Source organism: Urocitellus parryii, chromosome 12, assembly GCF_045843805.1.
Source record: "Urocitellus parryii isolate mUroPar1 chromosome 12, mUroPar1.hap1, whole genome shotgun sequence".
In the NCBI taxonomy this organism is placed as follows: domain Eukaryota; kingdom Metazoa; phylum Chordata; class Mammalia; order Rodentia; family Sciuridae; genus Urocitellus; species Urocitellus parryii.
This window is the reverse complement of record NC_135542.1, coordinates 48860377-48886158: the sequence shown is the minus strand read 5'-3', so window position 1 is coordinate 48886158 and position 25782 is coordinate 48860377. Positions and strand designations below refer to the sequence as shown.

At 52.8% G+C, this 25782-nt stretch overlaps 1 protein-coding gene across 9 annotated transcripts in view; it reads right to left on the bottom strand.

Moving 5' to 3' along the window:
* The window catches only part of Klhl29 (kelch like family member 29), a 282109-nt gene that overhangs the window by 112280 nt on the left and 144047 nt on the right, over nt 1–25782 (bottom strand). For 8 of the 9 annotated variants that reach the window (XM_026391300.2, XM_026391504.2, XM_026391581.2 and 5 more), the window contains one exon: nt 16054–16383. In XM_026391300.2, coding sequence (XP_026247085.2) covers nt 16054–16338 — 285 coding nt within the window. In that variant the 5' untranslated portion in view covers nt 16339–16383. Of the gene's footprint in view, nt 1–16053; nt 16384–20551; nt 20570–25782 lie in introns of those variants that run through there. The other variant, XM_026391662.2, reaches the window with a different exon arrangement.

Below are 25782 nucleotides of genomic sequence, written 5' to 3'. Positions count from 1 at the left end.
CCCTGATGTTCTGCCTCCCCTCAGACATAAAGCAAAACAGTTGTCATCTGAGGACCAAGAGCTCTGGAACTGTGAGCCCCAAGTAAACTTTTCCTCCTCTAAAATTGTTCTTGGGTCTTTTGGTCCCAGCAGTGAGAAATTTAACTAAAACAGAATGTTTCAAAGAAGAGTGATTCCTGTGGAAGTGGCCTATTCTAAAACACAGCTGGGTGGCATGGGGGAGCTGGGAAAGCTCCCAAGTTCCTGGGCCAGTCAAGGGCAGGGTTGGAGCACTGAGCCTGGACCATCCATTGTGCCTTCAGTCTACAGACCAGGTGACTGGCATCCTGATTCCCCCGTGAGGCAGGAAACTGCAGGCCAATCCTCGAAGCACCCCCTCTTCCCCTTCATGCCACCTCCCTGAGCTATAGGGACTTTGGGCCCTCTCACCACCACCCCACTCCTGGCAAAGTGCTGGAGCTTAGAAATGTTAAATAACAATAATAATAATAACACATCGGAACGTGACGCTTTAATAGGCCATCTGTCATTTTCCTACTTTATTTCTGAGCTTTTAAGAACGGTGCCCTTCCTGCACAAAACATCAGGGTGCATTTGTATTAAAAAATGAAACTAATTAAAATGTTTGAAAACCATAAACCACCCCACCATAAAACAGTGGCAGCCCTATTTTTCCAGTCTAAAAAGATTTTTCTTCCTTGTTTTGTGGCCTGCTCCGACCGGCAAGCTCCTGGAGAAGGAGGCACTGGAGGCAGAGGCTGGAGCAAGTGAGCTCCCGCTGAGCGAGGCTCTGGTTCCTTGGCCCTGGCCTGGCACCAGGGCAGCAGCAGAGGGCTGGGGGAGGCTGGAGGAGGCTGGAGGAGGCTGGAGGAGGGTGGAGGAGGGTGGAGGACACGCTTCCCTGAAGGTAATCAGGACTCAACCTACTTAGGAGCATTTTAAAGGTGGAGCTCAGATGGCAAGTCCTGGCACTAGGAAGCAGCCCCAGGGGTCTGCTGGCACCACAGCGCAGCCCTACACGTGCGGGCCCAGCATGAGGCACATGCACAGCTACTGCCCAGGTCTGGGTGTATCCTTCATCATCAACAGGGTCACAGAATCGCAATACAAACCAGAGGGGACTTTCTAAATTAACAAAGTATGAATATTCGTTGAATGACTAAATAAAAGAGAACCCAAGCTCTGCCAGGTGGTGGAGAGAGGGGTGTGGGCAGGGTGGTGGGGACTAGAAGGAAGGACCAGCCATGCACCCTAAAAGGCCAGAGCTGATGCTGGCAGGGCCACAATGCAGGAGGTGTCCGACATCTGGGAAGAAACCAGAGTCGTCATTGCTCAAATGCTTATGCCTTCTGTTTTCTAAGATATGTGTCCACATCAAAACTTGTATTTCATTTCCTGTTGCCACCATCACCAGAGCTTATTGAGCTCTTACTGTTTGCCCAATACTGCACTAGATTCCCACCCCCTGGAATTTCCTTAATTCATATTTAACTCCCGTGAGATAGTATTGTTGCTGTCCCCATTTTACAGATAAGGAAAATGAAGCCACAGAATGCCAAGGATGTAAACCCCAGGTACCTGTTTTGAAGGTCTGTGTTCTTTCCAAGCCATGGTCTACCTCCAACAGTACCCTAGGGCCACACGCCTGCTCCAGCTGGACTCACCTGTGTCAGACTGGGTGTGGCCAGAATGCAGGACCAGAGGGGGCAGGAGGGCAGAAGTGAGAGATAAGGCTTGGAGGTCAGTGGAGGGGGGATCACCAAGGGCCTCGAGTCACTCCATCTTCAGGGCCAATATGGAATGACCTATATGTTTTTTTAAAAAATATTTTTTTTGAAGTCAGGGAGTGAGCAGATTGTTGGGGGTGGGGGTGGGGGGAACCTGGGCAGGGAGGCTGTCTCTGTTCCTAGGTGAGATACAATGGGGGCCCGGACTGTGGCAGAAGGAGAAATGGAGGGAAAAAGGATTGACTCCAGAAACACCTGCAGGTGGACCTTGGATACAGATGGGCCGTGATGAGGATGTGAGGGAGAGGGAAGAGTCTCGGTGGGCGGCATCTTCTGGTGGACACAGCTGGTGGCCTGGCCCCTGAGCCGGGCATGCAGGGTGAGCAGCAGGTTTGGGGCTGAAGCTACAGAGCTTGGTTCTGGCCTTTTGCATTGCAAGCGCCTGGTGGATATATAAGGGCAGACGTCCAGGGAAGAGAATTGGGAGCTAGAGGCGTGGACTTGGAAGGAATGAGTCTGAGTTCAGATCTCATTTCCTGCCACTTAGGAGCTAGAGTTTGAGCGACCTTCTCCAAAGTCCATGGGGACTCACTTTCCTCATGTGTAAACGGGGACAATGTCGGCTCACCACATGGAGTTGTTGAAAGAACTCAGACAAAATGTGTAAAGCTCTTGGCACAGTGCCTGGCCCTCCATAAATGGTTTACAAAACAAAACAAGAAAAGGACAATAAAAACACAACTATAACCACAGCCGCCAATAAACAGAATGTGGGTCGGAGCCCAGGACTATTCAGGGCTTGGGCTCTGGGTTTGGGATCGTGAGATGGAGTAGGTGATTTCTCATTTCATGCAAGTGCAGCGAGTGCTTTGCAAAACGCCTTACTTTGGGATTCCTTTAATCAGTGAGGTGCTACATGCATTTCAATATACATCTAATTTGTTTGTAGACAGTTGACTACTGTCACTGAGATGCCACATGGAGAACAAGAGGCAGCCACAGAGCTGCTCTGAAATGAGAATACACCACCGTGGCAAAGCGGAATGTGATTTTCAACAGCGCACAGCTAGTTTTTAGTGGATTTCCATGACTACACCTTCTACCCACAATTCAATTTGATAATTCAACACATATTTACTGAACATATAACAGGCAAGTGTGAGGTGCTAGCGGTTTAAAACCTAAGAAGACAAGGTCTTTTGTCTCCAGGACCACATTCCAGGGAGAAGACAGTCAGTAGAGAGAAGAAGGCCATGCAAGGAAGGTCATGGTCAAAGTAACAACAGATCACGCTCCCGGAGTATATCCTAGATGTCAGGTGTCACTCTAAGTGCTTTGCATTGTTAATTCATTTAATCTCTTCCATGACTCAAGGAAATACATGGCATTATTATCCCATTTTATAGAAGAGGGGGTATGTAACTTGGTAGAGATCACATAGCTAAAAAGTGGAAGAGTCAGAATTCAAATCTGGGTCATCCGATTAGTCTGGGCTCATAATCCCATCACTGTGCTGGCCAAGGAGTGTGCTAAGTACTCCTGAGTCTGGTGTGCACTCAGTACCCAGCTGGGATGGGTTAATGTGGCCGACTAGCCGACTGATGGTTTCACCCTGCGTGTGAAGAAACTTCTGCCTGCCTCTCCGACCCCAGCGGCCTCTTGTCTTGTCGCCCTCAGGCATGTCATAGGACAGAAGTCAATGGGAAATCCTGAACAGACACAGCCAAGTGACAAGGGAGAATCGTGCCAATTACCAATGACCAGTTCCTTCAGAGCGGTCCCTGAAGTTGGCCCTGGTCACAGGAGCATTTCTTCAGCTTGCAGAATCCTTAGAGGGGCAGGGTCAGATATGGAGGAGATTCTGAACGGTCAAAGCCAGAGACGGGAGGTGGGTTGCCCTGTTCTGCCTGAACCTGCAGGATGGGCGGTTACTCCGTGCTTCTTCCCCTGCTCTCCTTTCAGATTTTCCTTAAGGGCAGCCATTCCTTTGCTCCAAGCCAAGTTCTTGAATTTGTAACAGGAGACAGGACCTGGCTCCAGCCAGGAAATTCTGTTTGTCTTTTGCAGGGGCCATGTGGTGACGACAGTGTCTGCACTACAGGAAGGAACCACAGCAGGCCATCCTGCGAATCCTCCATCCTGCAGCCTAGAGGAGCTCAACCCCCAGCACCAGGTGACAGAGTCCTTCAGGACAGGACACCAGGGCTGAGAAGCCCAGCTGAAGCTGAGTGTCATCTAGCCAGGGCTCTTGTGCCGGGGATAGGCTGCTGTGCTTGATCCTGGGTTTGCTGGTGCTCAAGTCTTTGCCCCCCAGGGGATCAGAGGTGAGTGCAAGCAGTGCTGGGAAGGCTGCTGCCACACGGTGGTGCCACCAGAGCCTGCCTGGGCTCCAGCTGTGAAGAGAGGTTCCAGGGGTGGGAGGTGAGGGACACAGAATAGCTAGACTTGGGAAGGTTTTGCAAGAACATCACAGTCTAGTGTTGATGTGGCAGTTACTGATTTCAGCAGGAGGAAGCATAATGCTTGTGGAGCCTCCAGACCTGCCAGGTACGGACCTTCCCCAGGGCACGTCAGGTCGACAGGGCCCATGAGTCCGGTGAGCGGACTGCTGCAATCTCAAAAATGGATCATCCCAAATCCTGAGCACCAGCTTCTTCCTCAATTATTTACAAGGAACACGATGTGGTACAAAGAAATCTAATTCATAACGTCTCTTTAATGCCTTTGTAACACAATATTCACAATATTCCCTTCTAATCTCAGCACATGACAAGTTGCCACTATTGAATTCCCATTAATATGAATTATTGGTACAATATATTTTGCCCAATATCATCTCCTCAGCCTAATATTGTGAGGGGATAAAATCACACCCTCAGCATATTTCTGATGGAAGAGGTGGTGGTGGCACAGGAGTGGGTCCTCTGCCAGGTGCTCCTGACTGGGGTCAGGGGTCCTGGGGTGGTGGGCAGAGCCCTGGACCACCAGTGTGCCTTCCTCCATTGCTTTCTCAGAATCTGACCGGACTCCCAAGCCACGGCAGTCTCCAGCCCAAACTAGGCAGGCCTCCTCCCCACATTTCCAGCCTCACCCTGAAGAGGTCCCCAGCCCAACTCCAGAGCTAGACAGCCCTTTGCTGGATGTCGTGTCACCTCCTGGGGATTATATGAGGACGAAGTGGGTGAGCAGGTAAAAACACTTAGAACTGGGGCTGCCTCTTGCTGAGCGTTCAGTAAGCACTAGTTTCAGTGATGACGAGAGCCATGAGGGCTATGATGGCTGCTGAGGGCAGGGGGTTCCCAGGCTCCCGTGGCAGGGAGACCCACAGTTCTAGCTTCAGAGTTCCCGGGGGGTGGCCTCAGCATTCACCAGAACCCTCCTGCTCAGGGCTGGGCTTCCCACTGTGCTTGGCAGGACCATGGGCCTAGGTGGCCCAGTGCCTTGTGGAGCTGCTGTCACAAGGGGAAGGACAAATGGCAGAGCCTTTCTCCACCGTCTGCTACCTGAGGAGTTCTGTTGGGGCTTCCTCCCTCAGCGACACTAATCCCACAGGTACCCAGAGTGCCTCCCTGGGCAGGGCCATTCGTCACTTTCCCCCACATTCCCATCAAGCACATGTGGGTCCGTGTGAAGTGCCATTATTTGGCTGGCCTCCATTCTTGTTCCTGTGACTGGCACTGCCTTTTCTTTTAACAGGAAATTTCTTGATGCGTCAACTCTCCCCGAATTTACACAGATATTCCTTCTCTTTCTTTCCATAGCAGAGCATTTGTTTTTAAATTCATGTTTGATTTCTAATTTTTTTCACCATGGTAAAATATACAGAGCCTAGAAGTCTGCCATTTTCACCATGTTTAAGCGTACAAGTCGGTGGCACGCATTACATTCAACGTGTCATGTGACCATCACTTCTGTCTATTTCCAAGGCTGGTTCATCACGCCAAATAGAAACTCTACCCACTAAGCAATAAGTTCCCCTGGCTGCCCCAGCCTCTGGAGTCTCGAATCTCCAGTCCGTCTCCATGGGTCAGGGCAGTTATGGCTACAGAGTGCTCCTGCTTCATGCTTCACAAGACCCAGGACAGCGGGCACTCTCACATCCAGCTGATAGGTCAAGGACATGAGTCGGAGAGGACTTATGTGTTCAGCCTTCAGGTGGCTCAGCAGGTGTGGTGTGCAAATGGGCCCTGAACCCCAATCTCCAGTTTGCCACCCAAAGTAACCTTTTCAAATAAGGCCTCCACCTCCCAGGAAGCCCAGGAAGACATGCCCCTAGGAAGGGGGTGTGTGGACATAAAAGCCAGAACCGCAGTGCTCCTTCTTCCAGCTGCCCCAAGCAGTGCAGAGATCACAGGGGAGATGGCAGGAAACGGGAGGAGCTCTGACCTGACACCCCCACTTCCCAGCGCAGGCGTCAACCCACTGAGAATGGCTCAGAGACAAACAAGAGGGAGCTGCTCCCTGGAGTCGGGGGGGTCCAAGCCACCCTGGCCATACCTGGTGAGTTTGGGTCACTTGGGCTGCCCTTGGGACGGAACCAGGTCAAAGCAGGTGAAAGCAGCTGCTAAAGCTCAGTGGTCAGCCCTGCACTGTGTCTTGGAGCAAAAGAAGAGGCCCTCGAGAAGAAGAGGGGTGAGGCCCCAGCTCAGCGCTCCCAGGATCCTGCACCTGAGCAGAGTCTGTGCCGCTCCACAAAGGTTGTCTTTTAAGGAAAAAAGTTATCGGCCAGGAGACCTGTAGCCGGTATCTAGGAGGTGGGGGCGGGACCATGTCCTATAGCATCTTTTTAAAAAAATAATTATTTATTAATTAATGAATAATTATAATCTCCTGTGCATCCTGTGGAATGAGATGGACATCATCACCCTAGGTATACGTGTGACTGCACATAGGGTACGACGCTACATCACAACCAGAGAAATGAAAAGTTGTGCTGTAATTGTGTACCACACACCTTTTGGTTCTCACGTGTGCAGTTGTTTCACACTGCTGATGGGTGTGGGGAAGCCTGTAACTGTGCCCTTCGGTGATGTCACCAGCATGGGGGGGGTGGCTATTGAAAGTTTGTTCATTGCTCATTCAATAGGTTTTCCCCAGGGCTCTTCTGGACTGGGTCTTCACAGAGCCATATACCCCTGGGTGCTGGAACAAGACTGCCCAGGGGTGCAGCCACCCCTGCTGGGTGGTTCTGGGTAAGGTACTGCATCTCATGTTTCAAGCAAGGGGAGTAAAAATAATGGCACCAGGGGTTCAAGAAGGGAGTGTTGACAAGGTGCTTTGTGATGACTGCATGTGCACCTTAAATAAAATCAACACAAGCAAAAAGCTGCAGAGATGCTCATAGGCAAGTTGGAGAAAAATCTGGAATGCAGATCTTTGAAGGATAATTTTGTGATACCAAGACCCCAAATGCTATGGGAAGGGGTCTAGGGCCTAAATATAGCAAAGGCTTTGGTGATATAAAATCTGTCCTGCCAACCTCACGTGTTGTCATCTAGACACAGGTCCCAACAGTGAGCCCAATGGGGCTCTACTCAGGCTCACCCTGTGGGCTCTGTCTCCGTCATCCTCACCACGGGCAGCCCCAGCAATGCCTCACTTGGCAGCTCTCCACCTGTTCCCTCAGTCGCAGGCAGGTAAAGATGATGTCAAAAGCATCCATCTTCCCTAACCCAACAGAAGCGGCTAAGTGAATAACGAAATATTCATCTGAATGAAATCATTCATTCTGTCCTCAAACAGGTACGGAGAACCTCCGTAAGCTGGGCATCACTTGGTGCTTATTCATATGGAATTCACTGCCTAGTAAGGAGACAAATGAATAATTGCTTAAGTATCATAGAGTATTATAGTTTTTATAGTAGGGACATAAATGGAAGTGTTATTGGAATAAGAGAAATAATAGCAAAGAAAAATTTTTCCCACCAAAGATCAGGTAATGTTGGGGTTGTCAAGTGTTGGATGAATAGGATTTTTTTTCCCCCTGGAGAGATGAGAAAGGGAATGCAAATTTTAGGAAAAAGGAGTAGTGAGTACAAAGGCCCCGGGGCCTGAGAGGTCCTCACGTGTTTGGGGAATTGTGGCTTGACCAGAGTGCGAACGGGGGTGAAGCTCCCCAGTGAACTCGTGGCTCAGGTCCACACAGTGATGGGGGACAGAAACAGACGCCTGGGAGCTGGTAGATACTTGAACAGAAAAGGAGTTCCAAGAGGAAGGAAGAGGGAGAGAATGGACCTGGGCAGATAGCCAGCAACACCTGCCATAGGCTTGAAGGTGGCTTCATAGGCCTGGCCCATTCTCTAGCTCTACTCCCCCACTGAGGGCTCGTGACTCGCGGCAGCCATGGTCATCTCACCTCCCCAGGCCTACCCTGTACCAACTGCCAGCAGCCATGGTCATCTCACCTCCCCAGGCCTACCCTGTACTAACTGCCGGCAGCCATGGTCATCTCACCTCCCCAGGCCTACCCTGTACCAACTGCCAGTCGAGGGCTGCTTCTGACTCACAGCAGGAATTCTTTAACTAGACCGTCAAGAATCTGGATCATGTTCAATGTCAGTCTGGCCCTGAGTTGGCTTAATCTGGAAAAAGGTGACTCTGTGCTTAGAGGGTTCCCACGTTCTGCCAGAGAAGCTTCTCAAGACAGATGCTGTTCTAGGACTGCAGGGATGACCCCGGAGACATCAGTGGAGCTGCCCAGGGCTGGCCATGGACTGGGAGAGCTGGAAAGTCCACTCTTGGCCAAGGAAGGACCCCTCTGGAGTGGGAGGTGCCAGCCCACTCATCACAGTCAGTGGGAAATGGAGCCTACCGGTGGCTCTCTGAGGACAAAAGAGGGTCGGAGTAGGGGACAGCAAATTTAACCTGAGACACTTGAGCATCAGGAGCAGGTCTCGATGGCCAACAGGAGTGTTTTCCTCAGGGCTTGTGGCAGACAGCAGCCAACAGTTCGGCCACTGGCCAGCACCTGCACCTTGCTCCTTCCCCAGTGCCCTTTGCCTGGTGCTAGAGGGGTGCGAGGTATTCAGCCACCTTCTCCTGGGAAGCAGGAATTCTCCTCCCATCAACAGACAGGTGTGCAGCCGCAGCAGTCTCTGAGTGAGTACAGATGTGCTGCCCCCACGCTTTGCTGAGTTCTCAGGGCTCTTTATTTACCAGAGAAAAACGGGGTGTCTGGCTGATGGGTTCTAGAGAGGCAAATTCACAGCATGCATCAACATGCCACCACTGGTTGAGACTGCAGCCCAAGTAGTGCATGGAATCCTCCCAAACCCTTTCTTTTATGGCAGCGAATAGAGTGGTGAAACCAATGGGTAATCTGCTAAACTATCAGTTCCTCTCGGCAAGGACTTCTGCAGTGTCTCTTGGTGGCATTGTGCCTTGGGAGAGGGGGCTCAGGCCAGTGAGATGGAGTGAGTGGAACAGGGACGGGTCAGTCTGGGTTTGAATGACATTCCCCTTGCTAGCATGAAGCCAACTATGGGATTGATGGTAATAAATAGTGAGGTGCATGAAGTTTTTCTATTTTGGTGTTTATTTCCCCAAGTTATTTTTAGCACTACAGATAGCTCCTCTAACAAATGGGTTGGGTACTGCAAGTTCATTTGTAATTTGGCTGTTTAGATTTTGGAGTCTACTTTCCGTATAAAAAATGACGTTATAAATGGTGATGAGACTTCCAGACTAGTTCTCCAAAGCCTCTTTAACCCATAATGTAGCTAAAACACTGTCCTTCTACAATGAAAAAAAATTGTTTAATTTCAACATGAGTAATTAAATGAAACAGAGAAAACCATTACAACAGAATAAGAAGTAGATTTATGTTGATCTTGAATGATGCTGTTTGCGGAAAACCTAGTTTAATTGAAGAAGGGGCCCTTCTGAGGGTGTTTTTGGAAACTGCATGGGATTTATCCTATTAGGGAGAAAGAGGCGGCAGACCATCTGAATTTGTGGCTAACTAAACATTTGTGTCACATCACTGGCTCCCTTTTCCTGATTTCAGGCTCTTCGGTAACCAGATTTCATATTCCCATGTGTGTCCTCACAGGGAGAGATTCACTGGCCAGGGGCCACGAAGGTGGTCTCCTTGGAGGAGTGAGTTTTGATTCTAAATCTGTAAGTTGGCAGATATCTCTTTGTATTTATGGGAAACAGTGGTGTTCTAGTTCCTCCAACTCTGGGGCGATGAGAGGGTCAAGTGTAGCCTTAGGATTGAGGGACAAGTCCTGACCAACAGTAGGTTCTGGAAAACAAAGGCACTTTTGAGGTCTCCCAGAGCTCGCTGGCCAGCCTGCTCCCCAGCCCCACAGCCCTTGCCAGGTGTCCTCTTGGAAACCTCCCTCACGGTGCTCTGTGCAGATGGGACGTGTGTAACACAGCGGTGTGTACCGATTGATTCCCTGTACCTGGCTGGCTGGCCAAAGTAGTGGGTGGATCCTATCCCTTCTGCCTGGGACGTGTGAGCCTTGGCTGAAAGCTGCAGGGGAATAACTGTGTCTAAGTAAGTGTGGTGGAAACACTGGAGGGCACACTGGAAAAATGACCACCATCCTTCCTGTTCTTAGCTGCTTCCCCTTCTCACCGTGGTGTTGCAGCCTCTCCCATCCAGAGGCCAAGTCTCCTTAAATCTGACTTGGCTTTGCCACTTGCTTTGGCCAATGGGATTTCAGCAAACAAGCTTCAAGCCAAGGTTAGAAAAGCATTTGTGCATCGACCTTGCTCTCTTGCTGCTCTTGGAACCCTGAGCTGCCACGCGAATGAACTGGAGCTAGCCAGATGCAGAATGGCAGGCCACCCTGAGAACCCAGGCGCCACAGCTGACTGCCAGCCAACCACAGATGTGTGAGTGAGACTGTCCCCAATCATTAGGCCACTAGCCAGCACAGAGATGACCACAGACAAATGAGAGAACCCAGCAGACACCAGCTGAGCCGGCCCAGACCAGAAGTGACCAGCCAACCCACTGAGAGTTGTGATGTAGATAGCCGCAAAGCTTTGGGGCGATTGTTATGCAGCAAAGCCACTTATATACCCAGCCAGCTCCGGTCCAGGATGCCTTCTGACATCTTTGCTTTGTAATTCTTTGCTGTCTTTTGTCTAGATTATGGTTTATCTCTTATGAAAGTAGAAAAATACATAGTCTTCTCCCCTTGACGCCCCTCCTTAATCAGAAATTGAAGTTCCAACTGCTCAGGTCTATCCTCCTCCAACTGTAGGCTCTGAAATGGGTGCTTTGTAGATGTGACATTTCTCAGTTTCGTACATAACTTTGCGACTGACAGATGAGTTTTAAGTCAATGAAGATACAATCCAAAGTGTAACTGCTACTTAAAGTACAGGCAAAAGCCATTAGCTCAGTGCTAACAGGTACAAGTTGTCTCACGATGTTTTATCGCAAGGGATAATTTATCACAAGGGAAATCACAAATACTTGTTCATGGAGCAAATCTCAGCCTTCTGGATAAAATCGCTCTCAGTCTGGAAATTCACGCAACAGGGTTGGAATCATTCTCCCAACCAAGCTCAGTCAGCAGCCTTGGATTTTCACTGTGAATGCAAGAGGAACCGGGGGTTGGCAAAACTCCTTTATCCATTCACGGACCCCAGAATCCTGGGACAGCAGGGGGCGCTATGCACTGGGCCGTGTACTGAGTCACAAGAACCCCCTGGAGGTCCCAGATCACCTTCCCTGAGAAGCTGAGGTGCACGGGAGAATCGCTGTCTCCCGAGGACAAGTATCCACAAGTAGCCCCCAGTGCTCATAAGTGTCAACCCCCCGGGTGTTGGTTGCTCTGTGGATGGAGCCAGCGGCTTTCCCCGCCCCTCTCTGTTGTTCTGCTTCCCAGCCAGATTTATTTCCCAGGGCTTAGCTCTGAGGGCCGATGGGAATGTTTCAGCTTGAGTGCTCCTGACCACGAAGAGGAAAGGCCCCCCATACATTTCACAGGCATCTGCGAGGAATCTGCAGAGTCCATTCTTTCAGGAACAAAATTGCATTTTATGAAGCCGTCCCTTTTCTGTTTCATCTGTCAAGCGGGTTTGCTGAGAATAATTTAAATTTCATGCAGCAGCAACTGCGGGGCACTGGTGCCTCCTTCCATCCACAAACAGGCCTGGCCACGGAGTCTTGCTTCTGCCTCTTGGCAGCACCCACCCTTGGGGACTTCAGGCTTGGAGTCTAGAGAGCCAGCGGGGAGCCAGGAACCGGGAGCTGTCCCAGCTCCTCAGCATTACCTCCTGCCACATTAGAAGGGCATGGGGATCTCTCAGGGAGCCTCTCTTTGGCCTGCTAGCACCAATCACTGGGTCAGGGGGCTGGTTTTTCCCAAATTCATAGACCCTTGGATAGACTCAACCTCTAGCTTAACTTTTTAAAATTAACTTTGGTTGACTGAGTTCTTGCCAAGCGGCAGATACTGTTTTAGACTTTTCTATACCTATTAAATCATCCTTCTGAGGATACTGTTACTCTTCCCATTTTATAGACAAAGAAACTGAAGCTCAGCTTTTATGTGGCAGAGCCAGGATTCAGTCCCAGTTCTGTCTGGCTCAGGAGTTTGAAGCTCTCACCAGCTGCAAAGTGTGAGTTGACATAATCTTTGGTTTAAATTTTCCCTCCTTTACTAGGAGAGGCAAATGTATCTATTTTCTGGCCTGAAATTCTGAGTTTGCGCTCAGCTAGGTGGATGAGAGATGGCAAAGCCACCATAATAATGCTGCAATCATGGTTACCATGGTGAATGCATGCTGCCAGGCAGCCTGGGGTGGGGAGAGCTGGCCCAGGCTGGTTCTGCTTCTAACTCACTGGGTGGCCTTGGTAAATAGGTAACTTGCTTTTTTCTCTGGGCCTCACTCTTCTGATCTGCAAAATTGGGGTCTGGACGTGTGGTTCCCTCTGTTCTTCTTGGGCTCTGGGAACTTGTGTCATGGAGGTCCTGGTAGCTCTTTTAACCCTCCTGGTGTCTTAGTGGCCCAGAAGTCTGTGCTTCTCCAACTGGCCTTTCATCAAAACATGCAAGAAATGTTTAGGCCAAAGAGAAATGAAGAAACCGAAAAATCAACTCAGGCCTGAGGGCAGCAGTGCCAAAAAGAATTGTCCTCACCTTACTAACCAGCCTCTGGGAGCGTGGCCAGTCTTCTCCATTCCAGAGAGCTGGATTGGCAGCACACACCCCAGTGCCGGGAAGGAGCAGGCAACCAGGCCCAGGGCTGGCGGGGGAGGCTGATGGTGCAGGGTGCCAGGGGATGCTCCCGAACACCAGGGCATTTGCAGTTCATCCTATTCCTTGCCCAAGCAAAGGAAGAGGGATGCCAAAGCCCAACAGCACTAATCCCTGTCCCTGAATCAGCTTTCTTGGGGACCTGAGTCCTGGGGTGGTCCTGGCTCCTCAGGGCATGGGAGCCTTCACCAGGGAAGCCAGGCTGGTCTCTCAAGTAGCCTTGACATGCTCCGGGCAGCAGGGATACAGCTCTGCTCCCAGCTTCCACGTGGCTCCCTCCCACCTACCCTCTGCTAGAGTGGGGTTCCATCCTGCATGCCTCCTGGGATTTGCCTTGAGACAAGGGCCTCATGGCTGAAAAAAGCTTGCAAATCTCCCTGGCTCACCTGGCTACCAGGTGTCTGACTCAGCTGCAGCTGTGGCCCCTGAGCTGCCCTCTTCCCTTCCGCTCCTTCTTGCTTACAAGTCACCTTGAGTCCCAGCCACTCAGACACAAGTTTCCTCCCCACCTGTGTGGGGTCAGGCTCCTGCTTCTTATCTGAAGACTGACCTTTTCCTCTTGGTGAGGCTAGACGGGAACACTGTCCTCACAGTTTGGTCCCATGGACCACACCTGGTGATAATGGTGATCTTGGCACCTGGAGAAGACTCACCACCTGCCAGGTCCTGTTCTGTTCTGAGCACCTCCACTCACACAGTCCTCACAACAACTCAGGCAATCAGGCACTGCCACCTGTTCCCATTTTACAGGAGTGAGGCCTGGAGAGGTTAGGTAACTTTTCTGGGGTTACACAGCAAACAAGCAATAGAATGAAAATCCGGGAAGTCTGTCTTCAAAGTTTGGCTTCCTGCATCCCACTTGGCCACCTCTGTCAATAACTCCAATAGAAGAGGCACTGTCAGTCATCCAGTTCACACCATCCAGGCCACAGATGGCTTTTACGCTATTCGCCAGGGAGCACCCTGAGGGCAAGAGCCAGCCATTGGCTGGTTGACCAGGGAAATGACCCAAACCGGGGCTTGGGCCTGCTTGTCATATAAGGTGGTCTTGGCACGGCATTAGACATATAGACTAGGAGGACAGGACTCTGCGTGGGCAGCAGCAAGGCCAGAATGGCGGGAGGCCTCACAGCGCACATCACATGGCAGTGCCCTGGGGGAAGCCGCCCAATGGCCTCCTCTGGCCCTGCACGCAGTCCCCCCCAGTGCCCTGAAGAATCCAGGCATAATCAGGCACAAACAAGCCCCTGCAGGAATGAAACTGGGCTGCAGATGGTTACCCAGGGAGATGGAATTGATTCCTCTGTGGTCACCTCTGGCCATCCTCACAGGCCTGAACTTTTGCCCTCTCTGCCCTTCCTGGTCACAGGGCTCAGTCTTTGTCCAAGCTGTTGTTTTCTGTCTGTGTCAGGGACCTGGTCTTTCAGGGAGGGTGGATATTGAGCTGCTCTGGAGCCAACCAGGAGCCACGTGGGCAGGGCAGGGCAGCCCTGCAGAGAGCGGGCAGCCCTGCAGAGAGCGGTCAGCCCTGACCCTTGCCTGGCAGAGCCTCAACCCCTGCCTCAGGATACTCTTACACTGTCCCCAAAGAGGCACCCATCTGGAGGGGACAGAAGCCTTTAAGTAGGCTGCTGTGTCCAGCCGCTCTCCCCCGGAGCCCTTGGGCTGGTAGCTCCAGAGGCTGCCCTTCTCCATATGGCCAACAGCTGGCCTTGCAGAGTGCCTGCCAGATGTGGTGGCTGGGCCGGCAGCTGGGCAGAGGTCACCAGTCTGGAGCAGGCCGGGGCCTGGCGCCCAGGGGAGAAGGTGTTTGGCTGGCCTGGGGGCAGAGTACCCAAATACTCGTTCATCTCCTCTCCTGTCCGACATTCCTCCCTCCCCGCCTCAGTGGGGTGGTGTTTTCATAACAGGAAAATAAAATCAATAAGGCACCGCAGCAAGATGTCAGCACCGCCAGCCGCCCTCCAACGGCTCCATTGTCTCTGGCCTCCGCCGGGCGCTGCAGCCAGCAGCACTCTAGTTATTAATGGGAAGCAGGGCTGAAAGGGGTTTTGAAAATCACAGAGACAAAGGCGCAGCACACCTGGGGCGCATCCGTCCACCACCACAGCCACCTCACAATGGCTGGGCCCGGGGTTTCCCGCCTTTAATTTCCCCCACAACTTTTGTGAAAGCAGAAAAAGAAAAGACCAGACACACACACACACACACACACACACACACACACACACACACACACGCCCTGAGAGGGTTCCTGCGAGGTGGCTCTGAATGGCTGGCAGAGGCAAAGTTGGCCTGTGGAGCCCCTGCTCAGCTGAAGGGGTGGGGTGGATGAATGGGCTTCCTGTGCTGGCCACCAGCTGTCCCTCTGGGACTCAGGCAGCCTAAGGGGCTTTGAGCAGAGAGCAAGAGGGGGAAGAGCCTTGGCAACATCCGGGTCCACATTTCGTTTAGTGCCCAGACTGGCTTCTGCGGCCATTCCCGAGGCTGGAGCTGTCTCTTCCAGAAAAAAACAGAACCCGGAGCCAATACCCCTGAGGCAACTTCTGGGGTGAGTCCTGGATCCTTGGAGCAGCTCTCATAGCATGGTGTGCCTCAGGATCCTCCACAGCAGGGCGGGTGTGACAGGAGCCTGACCTCACGGGCCAGTGGTGAGGCTCGGAGGAGACCCTGGGTGTGAGGATGCCCAGGGACATGGCAAACCAATGTCACGCTGTGACCCTGGGTGACTCTTCCTGCTGCTCGGGGTCTGTTTGCAAACCCCAGCCACCGAGGCCCCGTGGGGACTTGCAGGGCCCGGTTCTCCTGTTTAGGGAACCTGCAACGCCACCCTGGAGTTCCAGTGCTATTTTACTCACTCAATAGCCTGAGCGCAGGACAATGGGCGCTCTCAGCACCTGCCTGTTTTCCTACAAGTCAGTCATGGAGAGCGACTTCAATAGAAAATAAAGTGCATGGCATCTCAGGAGCCACAGCAGGCCCCTCCAGGGAGGCCATGACTTTGGGGAATGCAGACTTGGGGGAACTGCAGGGCTGTCCTGGGCCTGCAGGGAGGCAGGGACCCCTGTGCCGGGCTCATGTCCAGAGAGGACACCAGGTCTTACCTTGGTGGTGACCGCGGAGGCAGAGCTGGCCACGAGGCTGGTGATGGCCTCGCTGTTGCCGGTGGTGCAGGGAGCCGGGGCGGTGGCTGGCGTGGGCAGCCGGGAGGGCACCACGGGCAGCGGCAGGAGGCCCGGCCGGGCGCTGAGGCTGCTGGCTGTGCCGCCACCGGCCCCTGAGGTGACACTGCAGATGCTGGTGGTCCCATGGGTCCCGTTGACACTCCACTCGCGGCGGTCCCAGCCCACCCGGTAATCTCTTTCGAAGCGGCTGTGGTGCCGGGACATCTCGGTGGGCCGCAGCGGCTTCTCGCAGGGAAACAGAGCCCGGACCTAGGGGACAGAGTGGAGAGGAAGGCGGTTTAGACCAACAGCGGCCCTGCTCTGAGGCAGGGAGGCAGCCAGCACCGAAGCATCTATTCAGCCCCTGCTTTGGGTTCAATGACGGGTTTTCAAACATAGCTCATTTCAGAATCACAGCGAGTCCATAAAGCCGGGCCGTTCATTAGCCCCACTTCACTAACAAGGAAATGATTTGTCCAGATCACGTGGCGCAAGCATGGTAGGCAGGGTTTGAACCCAGCCATGATTTAAAGTGACGCTTTTTTCACTGCAGTTCACACTGCTCTGAATGACACAGTGTGCGCATCTTAATTGGGATTGGGATTTTATCCCTCCCCTTCCCACTGTGCAAAAAGATCTGGAAGACCCCTCGGGCCACACATTCCTCTACCACAGGTAATGTGACCCACGTCTGTAGACTCACTTCATAGTGCAAAAAGCCCTGGACAGAAGCCTTATTTGATCCTATGAGGTGGCAGGACACAGATGGTTCCCAATTTGTGGACGAGGGAGCTGAGGATAAGTGATCCCCTGAGGTCAGGGAACTAGAAATTGAGAAGAGGCCAGGACCTTGGCTCAATGCCTCTGAGAAGTTGACCCTCCAGGAGCTGAGTTTTCCTTTAAAACCACCACCCAGGGCACCTGGGCCCATGCACCCTGGCCCCTGTTCACCAGATCATCTCCTACGCGGCTTCCGAGTGTCTGAACAGAAGGCCCTTCAGCGTTGTCATGGAGACCTAGACACACCACGGCATCGGAAGGGCCATCTGCGTCACCGAGATTGCGTCCTGCTCAGCGTTACCATGACTTGGCTGGCTCCTGCCCATGCCACCCTGGTCAAGAGAGAGGGAAAGACACGGGGAGGCTGTCTTGATCACAGAGCGACAGTGGTGGAGGGGGGAAGGCATGAAAGGGCATAGACAGTGGCTTAGAGTTGGGATCTGCCCTGAATGTCGCACGCCCAGCCCTGGCCAGGGCTCAGGTACAACCCGGTTCTCCTTGGTTTCATTTTCCAACCACTTCCAGTCTGTGGTGGGTTTGAGCTCCTGGAGATCAGATCTCTTGGCTCCTTTCCTGTCCTGCCAATCAAGCTCTGGAATTGTTGGCTAGTGGGTGGACAGGCCACTTTACTTTTTAAGTGTCTATAAAACCTGATCCTCCTCTGCCTTTGCACATCCCTAGTTGCCCATTACTAGGGCCATGAAGCCAGGGCCTGGCCTAGGTCACCTGCGACCATACTTTACTCGTGGGGTGGGCCCAGCTCTCCCACGCACATGAGGCAGACCCGAATCTAACCTGCAGCCTGGGCTGAGCCTGCAGCCCACCTGAGGCGGAGCTGATCATCACCTGTGAAGCTAAATGCGGGCTCACCATTTAGTCCAGTGTTGTGCTTCCTGGCCCACACGATGTCACAAAAAATCTTAAAAAAAAATTAAATCAACTCCTCCTTTGACCACCCCTGACATACTTTTTCAGGGGAACTTCTTGAGAGAGTTGTCTAAATTTGGTTTGAGTTTTCTTCCTCCTGTTCTGAATGGACACTGCTGTGATGTGCCTCTCACTCTGGCCACTCCAGGACAATTGTGCTTTCTGAGGGCATGAGCCACCTGCTTGCTGAATCCAGTGGCCGTTCATGCCCTTGTCCCCCTTGGCTCTCTTCATGTGCTGTAGCTGATCTCTCTCTTCCTGAAACCCTCTTCTGTGGTTTCTATGGCATCCTGCTTCTTCCCAGAAAGTCAGGGCTCCTCGGGTAACACATTCCCCTCGGTTCTCCTCTGGGCTGAGCTCATGCAGCACCCCTTCCTTACCTAGGACTCCCAGGGCTACGCTTCCAGCTCTCCTCCTACACCCCCCCCCCCCCCCCCGCGATCCTGCAGCCGGCACAGCTTCACCTGGCTGTTCCTCAGGCACACAAACACGTGTCCCCCCAAGAACTCATTGATTTTTGGCCCAGACACCCAGCCGCAGGAATTCCCTGTTTCAGAGAGGCCAAACTGTCTCCCCATCTCCATCCCCTATTTGTCAATAGGTCTTGGGTTCCACTGCCCCGGTGGCCCTCAACTCTGCCCACCAATCCCTCGTACACTGTCTCCCACATGGACTGATTCGACTCTCCTGCTGGCGCTTCTTATCCGTTCTCCACCCGCTGCCTGTCTGAGTTTTTACAATCACAAGTCTGATGAGGATTTACTTTCCCACCCTTCAGGACAAGGCTCTCGGTCTTCCTGAGACCCAGAAGATGGGGCCGGTTCATTTTTCTACACACCCTCTTACTCTCCCAGCCCAGAGGCGATGCCCGCCCACCCAGAATGCCTGAGGGATCCTGCAGTCCGAACACCCTGTCTCCGCTCAGGGTCCGTGTCCATGCTACTCCTTTGCTCCCTCCCCCTGGCTAAGACCTGTTCTAAAACAGCTCAGCACCAGGTCTTCCAGGTGCTGACCCTGTCCACTCTGGTCAAGTGAGAGGCCCTTCTCTTAGCCACTGAGGGTTCGGCGCCCACCATCATCCCAGCATCTATGCCTACTGTATGTGCCACCTTGACAACAGGTCCGGGTCCTTACTGTCTTTGCAACTCAGCACACAGTGGGTATCTGGCCTAGAAGGGTGCCCAGCACAGTTGTGATCAAACATTTATTGTTTCTTAATTGCTGAACATTTCCAGAAAGAGCGAACATGGGAAGACCTCAGACACGGAAACCTTGAAGCTTCTGACTCACGATTCCTCATAGGCACCAGAGTGGGAAGATGTCCTGTCTTCCTAGGAAACTAGTAATTGAGCCTCCAAGGATGGCCCTGGAGGAGAATTTCTGCACGTTGAGTGTCTGCTGGACCTTACAGCTTGGGTTATCTCCCAAGATTCACCACCAAGGCACAACTCGTGTTAACTGTCACTGTGTCAAGGACTCTGCTTCCCTAGGTTAGATCCTAAATGGACAAAGTTGATGTTACGTATCCACCACACGAAGTCTGTCTGAGTCATCAGGAAGACCACTCCCAGCACTTGCAGGCAGGCTGGGCTAATCCACCTGGATCTGGCAGATAATGAGTGAGGACCCTGGGGGTGGCTTCCAGATCTGGCTTTTTACAAACATTCTATAGTGCTGTAGCTTGTTTGCCTGCCACAGGGACCTTGAAGGCCACACCTTCCAGGTAGAGCTGTTATCTCTCAGAAGAGGTCTGCCTCCCACTTCAGGCTTTGCCAAGTTGGGACATGGGTCTTCACTCTATGAGGCACCGAGATGGAAGTCTGTACCCTCAGCACTGCCTCGTCTGGTCTGACGCTCCATCGGTCCCTTCATTCCTACAACATAGCCTCACAGGTGAACCCCTCTCCTCCCAGCTGGTGATGCTGGGCTGCATTCAGGGTGGCTGTGTCTGTCCCGAGACATGCTAGACGCAGCCCGGTGTGCTTGGGATCAGGTCCCCTGGCCCCAATAAAACCTCAGGTGCCAATAACCCTCTCGGTGGCTACTGGGGACCACCTTCTGGACATCTCCATGGCTTTACTTCCTCGGCTCTATTCCAGTGCTCAAGGTACAGCCCAGCCCTGGCAACCCACATGGCCCTCCCCGCTCAGCCCACTGCCATCTCTTCCATCTCCTTCAAATGCCAGGGAGGAGGTGAAGCCTCTGGCAGCTGGAGGCCACACAATCTGGTTTCAGTCTCATTAAACGTATTCAAAACAAAGGTCAACGGCTTGCATGCCAGTGCTCGGGTCAGACTTCATTCCTCAGTTTAATTTTCCCTTTCAAACGAATGAAAGAAATGTGTTGCACGGTTTACTCTGAGCGAGACGGCAGAGCGCCAGCTCCAGAGGTGGCAACCTAAGTATTTCCTGCCGGGCGCAGAGCCAGCGTGTCACAGAGGTCCAGTGTGCGCACACGTGTGCCCCGGGTGGTGCCGGGGGAGGCAGAGGGAGCGCACGTGCGGTGGAAGGAAGCCCTGAGTGGACGCGGTGCCTCCAACCAGACGGGGGAGGCAATTAGAGACTAAAACACAGAAAAATGCCCCCTTGTCAAGGTGAGCACCTTCCCCTGGCGGGCTGCCTGTGCAAGAAGGGAGGGGTGCGGGCAGCAGCTGTCCCTCGGTGTGGAGAGGACAGTTAGAGAACCCAGGCTTTGCCTCTGTGTGGGTGGCGCCCCGCCAGGGCCTTTGTACCTGACATGCACTTGTGGAGAGAAAGAGCCCCGGAATCCAGAAACTCTGGTGTTGGGACGGAGGCCGGCGTGGCCTTGGGTACCAACGGGTAGAGATGGTTGTGCAGGTCCTGGGGGGACGCTGAAAGGCCTCCAGAGATCAGTATTTTATCAGGGCAACCCGGCTCTGGGTTGTAGGATCCTCTTTTCAGAAAACCGTTTCTCCACTGCAATCTGTCCTGTGAACTGTCCCAGGAATGCTGGTCTACGGGAGAAAGGGGAGGAAGACTGAGTCCTTCCCGGGGAGGGTGGAACCTCCTCTTCTGCTTCCTGGAGTCTCATATGTGTAGGGCCCACCAGTGCAGAATGGGCATGTGCCCATGATCACACATGCTCATCCTTGCAGCAGCCTGTGCCGGGACATCCCCAGGATGTTCCCAGGATGTGCCAGGAGAGGCCGGAGGTTGGGTCCTGCACACAGCTGGGAAGCCGGGTCAGGCCTTGGATTCTCCACTTCCTTTTCTTTGGATGCACCTTTCTTCCTTACAGAATTGGGGCCTATATAAAGAGTGGGGGTCAGCACGTCACTGTGATGCATTCCCGATGGGCCAAAGTGCCTCCCTGAATATTTAGACATCGATCCTACTGCGATCCAGCTCCCAGCTCACAGCTACCTACAGAGGCCTCAACAAGCACAGGCCCACGCCCAGACCTAAGGATCAAGTTCCCCAGTACCCTAAAATGCAAAGCGCCACACTGACTAGCTCTGAAGAAAAGAAGCCCAACTACCTGAAAATTCAGGTCATCTCTCAGAAGTGTCCCAGAGGCCACTATGTGGGTGAATCTATTAGCATCCCAGTCCCCTGTGGGAAGGGTCTTTTCCACTTCCAATGCTGGCCTCTGGGGAGGGTGAAGGGCCTGTTCTTGCTGCTTCCTCCCCTCCTGAGGAGCGGTGCACTCCATTCACCAGGAGCGGATGAAAGCCAGTGGCTTCCCTTCTGTTGGCAGGGAGAGCCAAGCTGTCCCTGTGGCCAGCAACACTAGAAGCCAGTACCTGGGATGTGCAGGAAGGAAGGAAGGGCCACCTGTCCCTAGACACTCTTCTATTCTCTTGGAGGAAACAGCTCATTAAGGAGAATCGAATGGAGAAGACAAAGTAGCCTTGGTCCCTGACCTCTAGCCTTCCCAAGATTTCACCCACGGTCTATCCCTAACCCCTGATGTCCCTGTTGCTCTACTTCATCTGGAAAATGGGATCCACAACACTGTCTTACCCCGGGATCACTGTTGGGATCAAGCAATGCCTGCTGTGAACCCTCTGCCCGGGCTGAAGAGCTGTCATTGGCTAATGGTCCTATCCTCCCGCTCAGGCGAAAAGGACAGGCGGCAGTCCCAAGGCCAGCAGGAATGGGCCCTCCCACAATGAGCATCCAGGGGACTGTCGACCAGGAGGCATGATTCTGTCTGGTATCTGCAGGCACACACAGAGCTACTGAGAGCCCCTGTGCTAGGCAGCCAGAGACCTCGTCGGATGGTTTCACCGAGTCACTAGGAGACGCCAGATAGCAGGAGGAAGGTCAGCCCCAGCTAAATATCCATGACATGGGACCTCGTGTCATTAACCCCGGAGCCAGCCTTGACGGATGGGCCTCATCCAGCAGCTCAGGGACATCACCATGGCCCCGGCTCAGGTCTGGGGAAGGTCTGGGCTCCCCGGGCCTGAGGACAGCCACGCGAGGGTAATCAGCTGACTTCCAGGCTCAGCCCCAGCACCCAGCAACATCTCTGATGTCTTACCAGCTGGCCGCAGGGCTCTGTCTCCTGGACACTTGCTAGACACCCCATCAGCAGCCCTGCTTTACAGATTTGCCTGGAAAACCTTCAACATGAATAATTCATCAATAAATAATTATGAATCACAGAGTGTTTGTGTCGTCCATGTGGGGCTGGAGCCCGGGGACAGTGTCCAGGAGTCCAGGGCACTGGCCCTGAGAGGCCCTGCCCACGAACAGGCTGCTGTGTCCACCTGAACGTGTGAGCAGAGTGACTGTGGTCTGGGTCCAGCGACGTGCTGTGTGTTGGGGATGCGGGCGATGCCCATGCGTATTAACATGCGCCATGTGTATGCGCTGCACACAGGATCACAGGTGGCTAATGACCCTTTCCTCGTTCTTATCATTAAGACATGCCGAAGGAGTGGGCTGCCGGCTGTGAGGCCCCGAAGGCGTGATTAATCCACAGGAAGGCAGGGGAGCCCGCGCTGCCTCCAGACAGGGGAGCCGAGGAGGCTGGCTGAGGAATGAGCCGCGGAGTCCGGGCCTGGCTGGAAAATGGATGATTGCCTCATTTGGGGGAGACGTGCTGCCAAGTCAATTGGAACAGCCTGTGCCCATCTTTATTATTTTCGTTTCCCTCTCTGCATCTTTTAGCTTTTCTTCTGGAACAAAACATTACGCAGAGGCCAGAACACCATCTTGGCAAATGCAACACAAAGGAACTCTCGGCGTGCCTCTGGAGAAGCCGGCCTGCTGTGGCTGTCGGTGGGAGCTGGGGATGCCCCTGGGGGATGCCCCTTGCTTTCAGGGGCTGGTTAGCCCTCCCTGACCCTCATCCCTGCAGAGCCCCCAGTAACTCAGAAGACTCCCTCCCGCTGAGGCTGAGGTGGGCTCCACCTGGCCTCTTCACGGGAGGCCTTCTCTGACCGACCCTCTCTTCCCTGCGCCAGAAGCCAGTCTCAGCGATGGACTGGCATATTCCACTTCCCATGTAAGACTGGACTCTGCTCCTAATGTCAGGGTCAGCTCTCTCCCTCTGCTTCCTCCACTGCAGCAGACAGAGCACAGGGCTGGCCAGACCAAGGGGACTAGCCCTTTGCGGCACAGAGCGCGTGGCATGGCGGGATGAGGCTGAAGTGAGTGAGGAGTATGGTGTCAAGATTTAGGAAAGGCTTGTCCTTGGGGCCCACCTGCACTCGCACAGCCCTGACAGGAGCCACTCCTGAATTCTGATATACCTGCCTGGGAGTCCTGGCCCTACACACTGCCTTAAGAACGAGTGAGCTATTCTCCAGGCAGGGGGAGGCCTCCAAGTGGATGTGAAATGTGTGGGTCACACACAGGTGCCTGCTTTGGCTAGGCCCCATGTTTAAATTCTTTGGTGGCAGCAGAAGCCAAGGAAGCTCTGGGGTACCACAGGCTAGTGCCAGCTCACCTGTCCCTCTGCTGGGGTGAGTAACCTGTGGGGTGGCTATCTTTAGTTCCCTTCCTTAACATATCAAGGGAAATAACCCAGCAAACTGAGATCTCACTCAGTGGACTGGTCCCCAGGGAGTGGGGAGGGAGCCCCTGTGTCACTCGTCCAGCAGTGGTGATTTATGACACCTGTCTGGCCTTAGGGGGGCAGAGCGCTGCTCTGAAAGGGCCCTCTGCCTCCATATCACCCTGTCCAGCCACAAGGGACCTTGTGTGACTCTCCCCCGTCATCATCATCAGGACCACCCCACCATCAAGGCCAGTGGGAAACTGTCCAATCTGGGTGCCAGGCTGGAGTGGCTCAGCCCAGCCCTTGGCTTAGTAGCCAGAAGTTTCCGTCAAGACCTGCTACAGGCTCCAGGGTGTGGAACCAGCCAAGCAGCCTTCCCCAGGCTGGGAGAAGAGGGGAGCCAGGGATGTCACAGATGCAGTGAGGAACCCGAGCCATCCCTCTGACCTCTGCTTCCACCCCGGGACCCAAGGGAGGTGACCCAAGGTTTTGTAACAGAGGCTTTAGGGTGTCATCTTCATTGCTTGAAAAAGACAGGGAGCTTTCTTTCTCCAATGCCAGCTAACTGCAGAGTTGCCCGGCCTGAGTCTGTCCTTGGACTTGGAGGGAAATAACCCAGCAAACCGAGATCTCACTCAATAGACTGGCCCCCAGGGAGTGCGAAGGGAGCCCCTGTGTCACACGTCCAGCAGTGGTGATTTATGACAGCTGTCTGGCCTTAGGGGGCCATAGCTCTTCTCCTCCACACGGTTCTTATTAATTTATTTATTTTAGCTGCTTTATTGAGGTTTGATTGGCACACAAAGAGCAGTAGATACTTAATGTACACAACTTGATGTGTTCAGAGATCAATGTGCATGCTCAAAACCATCTACCCATCGCTATCCAGGCCACCAACATACCTGTCACATTCAAAAATTCCCTCTGCCTTCTTTTTTTTTTTTTTTTTTTCCCTTTTACAGTAAGAACACTTAAATAGGGAGGGATAGAAAAAGGCTACAAAGTTTCAGTTACGTAAAAGAATCAACTTCTGGGGATCTACCCCAAGACAGGACCAAGATAACCACTGGGCATTTGCCATATGCGCTTCTCCACGTGCTCAGAGGCGAGCGCCCACGGGAAGTGCTCATCCACATGGGTGTCTTTCGAAGCCACCACACGTTTGTTTGACAGCATCCCAATGGTGTAGGCAGGGAAACATGGAATTTTGTAAGTAAGGAGGAGGGACAAAAGGAAGCTCAGGGACGGGGACAATGATCTAGTCCTGCGTCCTCAATTTGTGGTGGGTGGGCCAGCAGTTCCTACTACCTGGGTGCTTGTTATCAATGCAGATCTCAGGCCTCACCCCAGCACCCTCAAGTCAGAATCTGCATTTTTAACAGGTTGTCGTTTGAACACAGTCTGAGATGCGGTCGGGGGTCCACCCAGAATCAGGCATTCCAATATGTTGGATGGCCCTGGGGGTCAGGGTATTTTTTTGGAAAACTCATATTCTATAATTACAGGGCTTAATACATGACCTAAAATGACAAATGTTCAAAATGCTTTTCTGATGATAGGTTGCAGGAAAGATGTCACCGATTCCTTTTCTGGGCCCAATTTCTCTCACAAAAAGCAATCTCCCTGCTTCACAAAGGTGGTATCCGATACCTGTTTGAGATGAGCAATATTAAAAGAACAAGGCTCCCAGATCCCTCCTTCCCATGAGCACCTTTGCTTTGAGACTTTCTGGCTGTGGGTTTCGATGTAGTGATTTTTTTTTTTTTTTCAAAAAAGCACACGATTCAGAGACTTTTCTCACGGGACTAATTGACTAGGCATTTGTGCTATTGCTCCTGGTGTAAATCATTATAATGGTGATAATGAAAAATAAAAAAGATATTGGAAATGACAGTTGGCAACATAATATCAGCATAAACTGAGGGAAGAGGGGAGGCGTGTATAAATTAGGGACTTGTAAACAACAGGATCGATGAGGGAGTTACGCCGGGT